Source organism: Cynara cardunculus (genome assembly GCF_001531365.2).
Source record: "Cynara cardunculus var. scolymus isolate 2C chromosome LG 3, CcrdV1, whole genome shotgun sequence".
Taxonomy (NCBI): Eukaryota; Viridiplantae; Streptophyta; class Magnoliopsida; order Asterales; family Asteraceae; genus Cynara; species Cynara cardunculus.
In genome coordinates, this window is record NC_037530.1 from 34,020,310 (window position 1) to 34,032,966 (window position 12,657).

Consider the following 12,657-nt stretch of genomic DNA (forward strand, 5'->3'; position numbering starts at 1 on the left):
TCAGCATCACCTCTTATAAATGAGAAGAGAAATCAAACTTCAACACGTCTTAAAAAACAAACGCTACCTTAGTAAACATAAAAATGAATCTAAGCTCTTTTTGATAAAACAAACCCAGTAAATGATACTCACATGAAGTAGGAGTACGTTGTTTTGATACTAAAAACTTGGAAAGATGAACTGCAAGACACAACCACAATCAGTTAAGAGGATATGAAAATGAGATGGTCAACAAACTATCCACCAACCAATATTTAGGCCAAAACAAGTATTCAAAGTTTTCACTTCACTTGACAAATATTAGGGCAAACAAGAACGGGCGCATCTCGACTCCTGAATTACAACATTACATTTTCTCTAACACATAATAAGAAACCGCCACGTCCAACTTTCTTTTCTTCTCCCGTCCCGTGTAACCGGTATCATCCTTTGCCCTACACAAGCCTGCTCAATATCAATCATAGATTTATCAACATATTAAGCTACTACCAAAACCATAACCCCACTGCTACCTAGAAATCATACCTGAAACATCCAACCAAATTTCCGATCCAAAAAAAGGAAAGAAACTCCTGCTCAATAGTTCATAATTCATCTCTACTTCAACAGCAGGGCCGCTATTGCCGCCCATAGAAATTTCCACCACCACGTCTGGATTGACCTGAACCCCTTTCTTTGTACCTCAGAGCTGCATTACCAGACCCATCTGCAGGTCCATCAAGATTACTGGATCTGTTGCTATTATTGTTGTTTGATCCAACTGGCTGGTACTCGTAATGCTGATTTTGCCTCGGCCTTTCCCGGTTATTATTTGCATTATTATTCTGCCTCCTATTATCTTGCCCACCAGAACGGTTGTTTTGACCTCCATACTTTCTAAAACCTGAAGCAGCATGCTGCTGCTCGAATGGTGCTTCATCTTCCATGTTACCACCAAAGCCTTGGTTTGGACCTCTGAATGAAGCCGGCTTTCTTTCTCTCCTACCCTCTTGATGTCCATCATGTGCTGCTTCTCTAGCATTCTTATATTCAGCAACTGGTTCTTCAGGTTGAACCCTTTTGACCTCTGGGCTAGCATTTTGACCTCCACCGGACCAACCACCCCTATATGCTTGTGGTTTGGGTTGCCAACGGTTCTCTTTGGAAGAAGTAGGCCTATCTGTTTGGTTTATCTCAAGAGGCATTGTCGACTGCATCAAGTTTTTCTCCACTTCTGCACCACTAACATCCTTGTGATCAACATCATGATTTTTGGCTGTGCTCCTCTGTCCCTTGTATGCTGGTCTCTTTCCTTTACCAGTGGCTGCCCCTTCATCTTTCACAACAGGTGCAACTTCAGTTGGTGGATATTCAGGCATAAACCAGCCATCAGAAGGGTCCCATTCGTGCATAACATTAGTTTCAGTCGAAACAGGGTTTGAGGCCTCATGTTGGCTCGGAGATTTATTATGAGTTTTCTTTGGATTTGAAGTTATAGATGCTCCCTGTTGAAAACCTTGCTCCCGATGCACTTCAGTTGGTCCACGTTGGCGCCATGCTCCATGGGATTTCACCTGCTGCTTATTCTGCTTAATATCCCCACTCTTGGACTCCACAACAGACCCCACACTTGCAGCAACTGGGATTGGTGGTTGAGAGCCCAATTCTTCTCTATCTGTTATATCTTCAGACGTATTTATTCTGGGTGAAGATGGCGATGACGATTGCTGAATGCTTCCCTGCTGAGCCAGCTCTTTGGCCACTGGCTTGGGGACATATCTCTCCATTTCCGCCCTTTTGCTTTTCAGGTTAGTCTGGACCGAGCTAATGGTCTTTGATGGCAGGGACACATCATCCTGCATGGTTCTCTGACTGTATTCATCTCCACGCTCTTCTTTGTTCTGGGCCCGCACAGGGGCCCACATAACACCATCACTGCCATGGAATCTATCTGTTGATCTATTAGCCTGTGGGTTCCTCGGCATCCTTCTGGAGTGCTGAGGTTTATACTGGTTAGTTGATCTACCATGGGCTTCCTCACTAGGTAAAGAAGAGATATGCTCCAGATTAGATTGCATTGCATCCTTGCTATCAGTCACCAACACAATGCTCGGATCCAAATCAAATTGAGAAGATTCTGGCTTTCCGCTTTCAGTAGAAAGCTTTCCAAGATCACCTTCTCTTGATGCAGATGATGATGAGACAGTAGCAGGTAGAGAAGCATCATCAAGTTTATGCTTAGTCTTGCTACTCTTGTTATTTCTCTTCCTCTGTTGTGTTGACTCGGACAAGATATTTGAGTTGTTTGGCAGATTCGATTGTTGACTCGGTACATCTTCACCTGATACAACCACATTATTTCCAGAATTCTTCATAGCTGCACCTGCAGAACCTTTAAGTGTCTCACCTGTACCACTCAGAGTTGGTTTGTCAGCCAAACTTTCCACCACTTGTACACTCTGCTTTTGTCTATGATTAGCGCGCTTCAGCCTGGGTAGGCTGCTATCATTACCAAGTGGAGCAGCTTTGCTTTCAGCATCAGTTGCATTATCAACATTTTGTTTTGAAAGCAAAGACTGGCCATGTGAAACAACATGCTCTTGTTGACTGTTCGTTGACTTTGAGTCTCTGGACAGAGTAATGGATTGTCCAATCCCAGTTGTACTCTTCTCGCTGATCTGGGCAACTGCTTGAGCTTTTGAATCCAAATCTGTGATCGGTATCTCTTGTTTGCTAGTTTCAATAGCTGATCCAGTTGGTTTTTGGAATCCACCCACGTCCTCCTGCTCAGGAACATTAATAGCAGTTTTTTCTGCAGCCTGGGTTGTACCATCTGCTGCGAGTGTACGCCTATTCAACTCTTCCAATTTCGCAAGAGACTTTGCTTTCTGCTCTCTTATTCTTTCTTCCTCTTCTTTCTGTAGTTGGATTGCACGCTGTTTTGCTAACTCCCTCATCCTAGCACGCTGATGATGCATATATATACACACACAATAAAAGTGTATAGTGAAAGGTAAGCCACAATATAAGACAAGAAAACCATAATAATTCTGAAAAATGAAAATAAATGAGGTTTAAGTGTATGTGTGTGCTGAAAGGATACCTGTGCTTGGCCATCAGTGGGATCAACCATTGGAGTCAAAGACTCGCCTGCATTCTTAGTTTCAGGGTTCTCAGCAGCCTCGACAGAAATATGGTTATCTGGTACTTCAAAACCCAGAATTGGAGGTTTCTTTCGCCACCCATCGTTGTCTTGATTATTTGATCTTCCTTTGATGTGATCTGCTCGACTTCGCACTCCATGATGTGCTTGCCTGTAAATACCAAAAGCTAGTTAAAACAAAAATGTTAAATATAAAGTATGGCAACAACAAATGCAAATCATAGACCTTGAGAAGGGTGGACTGGCAGTGGTAGACCTAAAGGTATTCTCTCCTCTTAATACATTGATGTCACGAGGAGGGGCAAGATCTCCAGTGTTGGAAGTGCTACCAAATCCAATTGTAGAGTTGTCCTTAGGGTTAACTAATAATCTATTCTTCTGCTCCTCCTTTAAAGAACCAGATGCAGCATCCCCCCGTACATCAGAAGCCCGCACTTTTGCATTCAAACCTTCTATCTTCTGTATTAGGCTTGAATCTTTCGTGTTAGCTGGAATATCCTGAGGCACTTCTGGAAAAGGTGTTACAATTTCTGACTTCTTTCCCCAACTCTCATTGGATGCTTTAGACTTGCGTGTACCCTCGGGTGAATGCACAATCACAGAGTCTGAAGGATGACCTTGGTTGTGTAACATCCTGGACGGATTGTCATTAAGTGTGTTTCTTCTTGAAGGCATATCTTCAGTCCTTCTGGCGTCTGTTCCCCGCTCATTCCTGTGGAATGATGGTCTTGGCTGGTTACTCTTTTCTAAGCCTAATAAATTTGCTGTTGCAGTCTGCTCCCAGCTCTCTTCTTCCATGTCTACATCCCTTCCATTTTCACGTTTTCTAAGAACTTTGTATGGCCCTCTAGATTCCTCAGGTTGTTCAGAAACAAACATATTTCCGACTGATCCACGTCCACCAGATCTGAAGTGACCATCGCTAATCTCCGAAGGGTTTTGAGATGGGCACATGTTGTAAACAGGTGGCCCAGGTGGCATTCCCATAAATGGAATATCACGATCATTGGGATTGTATCCCATTGGAGGACCAAAATAACCATCATAGGGCACTGGACCAGGATAAAAGCCAGGCCTCGGCATTCCTGGACGAATAAAAGCATCAGGCATCTGCGGCCTGTAAAAATCTCCATTTCTTGGATGGTGGCCTGTTGGACCAGGGCCGGGTGGAGGACCTGGTTGCGAATTCACTAGAGGAGGGGGGATCTGAGGGCGATAGTAAGGGAAAGGTTCCATCGGAAACCCACCATGAGGAACAGGAGGATATGGGGGACCTGCAGGTGGCCCTCTATACCAAACACCAGGAGGTGCATTCATTGGTGGACCACGCCAGGCATCAAAATGTTGAGGAGGAACATTAGGATTGACATAGTGTTGTGGTTCCCCTTGCCACTTTTCAGCACTAGGATGAATCCCATCTACAACACGTGGAGAACCCTCTCTTGTCCAAGTATCAACAGTTCCGCTCTTGGGATCTGCACTTGAGAAAATGTAACAATCATCTTGCTAATTGACATGATCAACTAACTTGAACGACTAATGGAAAAAGGAAGGCTAAAAAGCAAAAAAAAAACAGACCAGCTTGAATTATCTCATTTCTCTCTTTGACATGTACAGTTCTGCCAGAGGCTGAGCCAGGACGTCCATGAGAACCATGATCTGCCATAAAGCAAGTCTAGATTCAACATAGGCACATGATAAACAATATTTCTTACAGGCAACAAAAAAAAAACAAAATATGGTTTTCATTAAATGCCCTGATAGCATTATTGCTCAAGGGTTCTGCAGAAAAAGTTAACCCTTAGCCAAATAAGGGGAATTTGCTATGTTGACCCTTGCTTCTTTACACCGTCAAACTCTAGATTAGATAAATCATACCAAAATGCACACCATGGCTGCGTGCAAAGGATCATTTGCAACTCTATGCAGAGAAAATGATGAGTGCCAGTTGTACCATTGACACAATCAACGTTTTGGGGTTTTAACATCACTTTTCGACTGTTGACATTATAGTGTTTTCAGGCATTCAAACAAGATTATTTTGAGTCTCTTTGTCTTTGTTCCAATCTTTGTTAGTCTGTCTTCTTAATCTTTTATTCCTTTTCCTCAAACTCCCATTTTTTCTTCTTTTTCCTACCTTTCTGAACACAAATTATTTTATTTTTCCTCCTTTCCTGTTCACTCAAAAATGTTTCAAGAATTGGAAGTGCTGATCTTCACAAAAAGTTGCTTCTATAACCTCTCAGCTATGTCAAGATCATGTCATATGCTGCTCCTTTTTCCTTCGCATTTCTACTTCAGCTTTCTTTCCTATTTGTCTTTCTGCTTTTGCTATGTTTTTGTTCCGCTGGTTCAGCATTCTTATATTCTGATTTAAGCGTTGAAGGTTGATTAGATAGGTGCCCAAAAAGGGAATCGGGAAGTTCATTCGAAAATGAGAAAATAAGGGTGTGCCACGCTATAAGCTGGTAAATTACTCCATCCAAAAAGCATGGACTATGATTTAATGTGGTTTATTGCAAAATTTGCAATAGAGAATGACTTTGGTATGTTATTGTGCCTAATGGCTTCAACAAACAGACCATGTTAAAGTGTATTGCATCACATTAACATGAAATGCTTAGAAAGAATGGAACTACAACTGGTCACACACTTGAGTACACAGCAAAAACCACCACCCAGATGCTGCTAGGGTGACAAATCACAACTAGAACTCCCATGCACCTACCACAATCCTACGTGATTTTCAGGTCAGTAATGATTGTTCAGTTTTAAAGTCACGCATACAATAACTTTAACAAATTTATGCCTATGTGGCGGCCAAAGAACAAATCTCTGTATATCATAGTAAAGCATGAAAACTATAAAATTTCAAACCGAGAATGTTTCAAGAAACAAAAAAGAATAATACCAATAAAAATGATTGTTTTTCAAATATGAAATATTTATATACAGCAAACACTCACGCATACTTCTCGCATTTGATGAGGTTTGAACCCTGGACCTCCTTGGAGGCTGGGCTCTACCTGTAACCAGGTACCTCTGGGCCAATGACCTTTGGTACTCATTACTCAAGAAATGACTGTTCTAAGTCGCTAATCGTTACTCGAGAATTCCTACGATAACCCATGCACAAACAAAAGAAACAACAGACTGAAGAATTGCTTAAGATTGTACTATAGCCAGTAAAAGTTACCATGTGCTTCGCTAGTCTTTGCAGCATCATCTTTTTTTGAACCCAGCGTTGGAAAGTCCCCAGAACTCAGAGAGAAATCATTAACTTTGGAGGGCATTGACTGCACCAATAAGCAAGACATCCAAAACATGAGTTTTTTGCTTCACCGTTGTACTTATGAAAGAGTTTGCAAGAATAAAACAAGCATCTGAATAAGAACATCTCTATTATGGGGCAGAAGGCATCAAGGTAAATAACTTACCAGCTTATCTGCAGTACCATTAGGACCCCATGCCACGGAATTATCAAATACAGGCTCAGCAAAACGGGACAGATGCGAGCTACCTGGTCTTGTCTCTGCACTGAGTGGGCGTGATGACGTTAGTGATGACTGGTTTGATGTCAATACCCCGGAAGCTGATGATGGCCTAGAATTTGGACCCCATGTACTAGCAGAAGGCTCATGCATTCTGTCGCTGCCAGCAGTAGATGGTCGACTAAGGCCTCCGCCCGATGAAGGGCGGCCACTGGGATGATGGGGTGAAACAGTGCTACTCTCCGCATTTGGAGATATTGCTGATGAACCCCAAGGATTTGACGTCGATGAAGATGGACGACTGCCCCAGCTAAGGCTACCCCTGTTAGTAACAAACATGGATATCAATTGTCACACAAGAGAGAAAACACCAGTAGAATAAGTGACTTTAAGGAAAAAAGGGGCATAGAGAAAACTGCAGAGAATGTGTGTGTGAATGAATAGGGGATAGAATAAAAGCAATACTCACTTGGGAACAATTTCCACATTTGGATCCAGACCATGATTTTCTAACCTTAAAACAGCAGCACAAAGATTATCAGAATATTTACTACATAAATTCTAAGAAAATTGGTCATAATTCAGATGTAAAAGCATACTTTTGGCTAGGTAAATTCAAAGGTTTAGGGACGGCAACTTTGCCCAAGACAGTCATGCCACCCCTTCTTGCAGAGGCCCACCTAAAACAGAAAACAACAGAATATTCTGTCAAGCATTGATTTAGAGAGACAAACATTGCATCCAATTTTCTGGTTGATAGAAACAATATTCACGAACCCTTCTATAAGTACGTTAATCTCAATTATCCTACTGAAAAATGCCCAAGCTGGTTTAAGCAAATTTGTAGATGGAACAGTAATTCAGGACTCTCTGACGCATATCATTTTCTGCTTTTATGTTTTACTTAATTTGGTTAGCAAGTTTCATCCTGATATAGTGGATTTTCCATCAAGGCTGTAGATCTTATATCGTTGTATTTTGATTTTTAACTGTCATCCATTCCACAACTGATTTATAAATATACGTAGTTTCTTCTCCATTTTGGTTTACGATATGCAAGCCCATGTCCTCCAAGGTTTTCAATCCCCTATACAACTATCAGTCCAACTGATGCTCAGAATAGAAGACAAGACAAAAAAATAGAAATGAATAGGAAACTTTAAAAAAGAATACTCATTGTTATAAATAGATTGTGTTCTTCCCCACAGAACACATGCTTCATGAAATTAAAATAAAGTTTTAACATATATTACAATGTGAGTAGGATCAGATCCGATGCATCATGCATATAATTGAAAGACCTATACCTCCGTTCTCCAGCCAACATACTCGATGTCATTATTCAAATGTAGTCCCAAGGTCATCCAAGAAGTATATATAAGACCTGCAGATGATATTAAATGTTACTTTTCTTACTACAGTAAACAAGAGAACTGAACTCAGCCAATGCGATAAGTGATGTTACATGAGGGTTACAACATCAATAACCTCCAAAACCTAGCCACTTTTCGTAGGTGAATAGTTCACCAACTAAGCCCATAAAAAGAACGCTGCCTTAAACAAAATGAGCAGTGTAAAAGAATTAGAAGAAAACTCCCATAATATAAGTAATTTAAAGACTGTCCTAAAATAACTGAGCTAACTTCTTTGCGTTCTCCTACTCCGAAGTTCATGTAACTGTTGTTTTACCTATTTGGTCCAAGACGAATGAAACAGTGACCTGACGCCATCACACATTAGCATGAGCTCAACCAATTCGTAAGGCTTGCCTAGCTAGGATGATAGAATCTATGACGCAAAGAATTAAACCAGATCATTTAAGAGCATTGTATTGCACAATTCTAACTGCTATTTTCTTCATACAATCCAGTTGATAACCTGAGCAAGAGAGTAAATATTGCATGCATTTCGATAGCTGAGGCTTTATGTGTAGTGTAAATCTATGGAAATCTAGAAGCATGGATTTTGGCTTTTAAGTTATGCTACCCGGAAAGATAAGACTAGGATTTGGTAGGTGTAACTCCCCTGCCCCCATTGAGATTGGAACAATTAATCATACATGCACATTAATGAAGTGTTTGACTGCACTGCAGTTCAAGTGTCCATAAAACTGTCCCATCATGACAAAAATGGGGAGAATGTTAACCAAACTAGGGGAGAATGTTAACCAAACTAGTGATCGGGGAAGTGGTAATGAACATCATTGCTGTATATTTCCATGAGGTAGGTTTGAAGGAATCCATCATAACACATTTTGGGTGGATCTAAGAGAGTTTTTTGGAGTTACCAATTAGCAACAGTCTTTTCATAAGAGATTTTATTGGTATCCAGGTAAAAATACTAGAGGTTTGAAATAATTCATGAATGTCTTGGAAATGGAAATAAGAATCAAGAATATGAAGAAACAATAAATTTTGTGGGGGCTTATGATCTGAGGACTGTAGACACTCTATGAAGACATGTGACTGACCTGTTAATCATGCATGACATAATTTAGAAAAGCAAGAAATCAGGTTAAAAAATAACGTAAGGCACACCTGAGATCACTTGAGGATCTCATTCAAAATGACCAAAGGCATATCACATCTCACCTAAGCAATTGTTTCATACAATCAAAGAAAAAGGTACTCAATTTAATGTATTTTCTAATTCCATAGGGATTACAACCCTATTTGCAATGAAAAAAATAATCATTATCCTAATAATAAGTAGTAATTACCCTAAAAATAAAGAAATAAACCGAATAAGAATACTAATAATTCCAATTTAACTTTTTCTAGCATGCCTCAACTAGTTCTGGGAAATATGGATGTTGGAGTTGATCCAAATATGGCCTCCAGGTAGCCCTTTCCAATTAGCAACTATCCCAACAATGGCACCATTCATGCGCCACAAGTGATCATGGTTTTAAAAAAACGCTCGAGGAGTACGTTTCAAGGAGAGGCGGTGGAAAAGCGAAGCTGAGGTGGTGCCTCTTCTGGGTTAGTTGAAGCATAGGCCTCAAACCACTGAGGCAGGTCCGAGGCGCTGAGGAGGGCTAAGGCGATGGTCTGAGGCGGTGCATAAATATCAGAGATTAAAGATTTAAGATATGTAGGTTTTTCACTCTGCTCCCTCATGCTCATCTCCTCCAGACCTTCGTGAGTTCTTCTGCAGTTCTCCTACACCTCGTCTCCTCCAGTTAACTTTCGTGTCCAGCTCTGAAGTGTCCCACTTTGAATGGAGGCTTAGGAAAGAAATAGTATATATATATATATATATTCAAAGTAGGTGACTTGAGTAAGGAAGTAAAATTTATTTACAGTATTATGTTGGTTAAGATATAATTATAGATGTCATGGGAAAAATATACACGAACAAATTGAAGAGTAGAGTCTGAGCGTAATAAGTTGGTTCTCTATTCCCAATTTTTCCTTTCATATTTGGATGGCAACTCAACTCAAAATACGCATCAGTCTGGCTCCCCCTAAAAGCCGGAGGCTGATAGACACTAAAATTTACGCCATGCTTGGCTGCAAAGGAGAGGGGTAGGTAGACACTGCTTATCAGAAACATTCTAAATTTTCACACCAACTGATTATAACAAAGAAAGGTATCAGGTTCTGATCTTGAGAAAACTAACCTGCATATGCTATTACTAGCATATACTCAGACAGTAGATAAAGCCGACGTGTAGTCGACATAATCTACCATCAGCTGAAGACATATACAATGTCAGCTCAATGGATTTCTCAAGCAACCATCCTACTGATTATCCATAAGGCGTATATACATACATACCCAAGATGCTGAAGGGATGTGAGAAATACTATTTGCTTTCATGTCTTCAGGACTAACAAATTAAAAGTAACAACATATATGTTGATGATTCCAACATATTACGAGTAAACATACACTCGTATATATTTTTCAAACTTATATGGCACCCCATGCCATACCCAGCCTGAAAAGGGCATATGTCATCGGCACGTATGCCACTGTTGTAATATAGCGTACATATATGCATCTCCATTCACATATGAACTTTGATAGATATACCCATAGATATGCGTCGCCTTAAATAAAAATAATAGTAATTATAAATAAATAAATAAAGCAAAGATACTTCCTTTATAACCATTATCAGACCTTCGAGCCTTACCAAACCCTAAATTTCAACTCTAATTTAACCAGAAGTGTAAGACAACAATAATAAAATATACAATTTGGAAAAAATAACAGAAAATAGGAAAAGATGTAGAGAGAGAAATGCTTATTACCCTAGATAGATAGGTAATTCGGATCTAGAAATTATAAGTCCGATCTGCGATCTCGAAAAGCAACAGCAAAAGCGATGATCAGAAGAAGGGAGAGCGAGGGTGAGGATGGCGTTTAGATGTGTGCGTGGGGTGTGTGTGTGTGGTGGAGAGAAGCGATGCGAAGCGAAGCGAAGGGAATGGAGGTGGAAGGGGGTTGGAGACAGTGGTGTGGGTCGAGACGAGAGCACCGGAAAAAGGCTAAGCCCAAAAAACGCAGAGAAAGCTCGCTTCTTACCCTGAGAGAGGGTCTTAAATTAAGAAGTCAAATCGATTTTGGATATAGTCAAGCTCCCTTTAACAACATTTAATATTCATCTCTAAAATAACGTGCTTCGAATATATATACCCAATTGTAAGCGACTGTTTGGTAATTATTGAATGATTTGGTATAGATACAAAATGATTAAGAGATTTTTATGATATAGTGTAAAATAAAATATAATTGTTTAGTAATTGTATACAATGAAATTAAGACTCTTAATGATTAATGGAGATACATGATACAAAATCATTTAGAGGGTTTTAAAACCATTAAGAGGCAAGCTTTTTTTTGTTAAACAAGATTCATCTATTAATGATTCAGATGTTGTTTCTTAATGAAACTATTAAGAGGTAAACAAACAACCCCTAAGAGCATTCAGAGTTGTGTAATTTTTATAAACTTTATTTGACATATTTTTTTTATTATATCATTGTCATCTTAACAAAATAAGAATCTTGATAAACTTCAAGTTCTTACAAAAAATTTACTTTTCATTTTTTTAATTTTTTTAATTTACAAAATATAATTTTATAAATGAAATGAGCATGTTTCTTAATTAAGAGAGACATGTTTGAAAAAAAAAATTGGTTTTCTGCATAAAACTCTACCCTAATAGCTTACTGAATAAGTCATTGTTTGTATTCTTAAGTCGCTACCAAATAATCATGTATAGCTGATAGAATAAGTTGCGAATCTTATTAGTCTTATTAAGTTGCTAACAAACAGACCCTCAGATAGACCTGTGAAAAAATTGTGCAAGTTTTTAATGTTTAACTTGACACAGATAATTTAATAATTTATGTCTTTTTTCTTGTCTCTATCTAATGTTTGCACCAAACATAACTTTTATTTTATTATATCCCGTATTGTTATGTGAAATGTACTCTAAGTGTGTCTTTGTTATTTGGAGTAAGGGTCTGGTTGTTAGCAGCTTAATGGATTCACATCTTATTTTGTCGGTTATACATATTGTTTAGTTTTGGTTTAAGGATGGAGAAAGTGACTTATTCTGTAAGCTTTCAAAATGAGATTTATGCAGAAGTCAATTTTTTTCTAAACATGCCCTTTTTCAATAAAAACACACACTTCTTCCATCTATAAGAAGCTCTCATAAAGAAAAGTCTTTTCTAATATATCCTGATAAATTAATTTATACAGACAACTTTATATATACAAGACTTGATAATTAGTTCGGTTGGGACGAGACTTGACGTGACAGAATTCACTTTTTTTATAAAAAGAAGAGAGACCAAAAAATTGAATTACAAAACTACTCTTATCTTTTATATTATACAAAAATTATATTTAATACTATAAGGGTAATAGCACAATGCATAGAGATACATTTTGATTTTTATGTTTTGTTTTATTTATTTTTTTGTCTCGGTTGATGTTAGAATACATTTTTATGTGATTTTGAGAAAACCATAATGTTTTTATTTTTGAATAAAATATAAATATGAA

General features: G+C 38.8%; 1 protein-coding gene across 4 annotated transcripts; it reads right to left on the reverse strand.

Moving 5' to 3' along the window:
• Positions 1–220: 220 nt before the first annotated feature.
• Positions 221–11,118, reverse strand: LOC112508805 (protein MODIFIER OF SNC1 1). 4 transcript variants are annotated; one of them, XM_025113582.1, is made up of 12 exons: positions 10,893–11,118; positions 7,941–8,017; positions 7,233–7,313; positions 7,103–7,147; positions 6,580–6,955; positions 6,339–6,438; positions 4,721–4,801; positions 3,369–4,617; positions 3,083–3,293; positions 2,387–2,945; positions 526–2,320; positions 221–444 (listed from the first exon to the last, which is right to left on the reverse strand). In XM_025113582.1, the coding sequence occupies exons 2-11, from the start codon at positions 7,970–7,972 to the stop codon at positions 618–620; spliced, it is 4,437 nt and encodes a 1,478-aa protein (XP_024969350.1). In that variant the 5' UTR covers positions 7,973–8,017; positions 10,893–11,118; the 3' UTR covers positions 221–444; positions 526–617. The 4 variants fall into 4 exon arrangements, with proteins under 4 accessions (XP_024969350.1, XP_024969349.1, XP_024969347.1 ...); XM_025113581.1 differs by having other exon boundaries at positions 221–434; positions 526–2,945; XM_025113579.1 differs by having other exon boundaries at positions 526–2,945.
• Between the last annotated feature and the right edge of the window lie 1,539 nt (positions 11,119–12,657).

Coding starts and splice junctions, on each gene's coding strand:
- LOC112508805 (XM_025113581.1), bottom strand. CDS start 7,972: ATGACATCGAGTATGTTGGCTGGAGAACGGAG. Junction 6,439..6,579: donor ATGGTACTGCAGATAAGCTG/GTAAGTTATTTA, acceptor TTATTGGTGCAG/TCAATGCCCTCCAAAGTTAA. Junction 4,802..6,338: donor AAAGACTAGCGAAGCACATG/GTAACTTTTACT, acceptor GCTTTATGGCAG/ATCATGGTTCTCATGGACGT.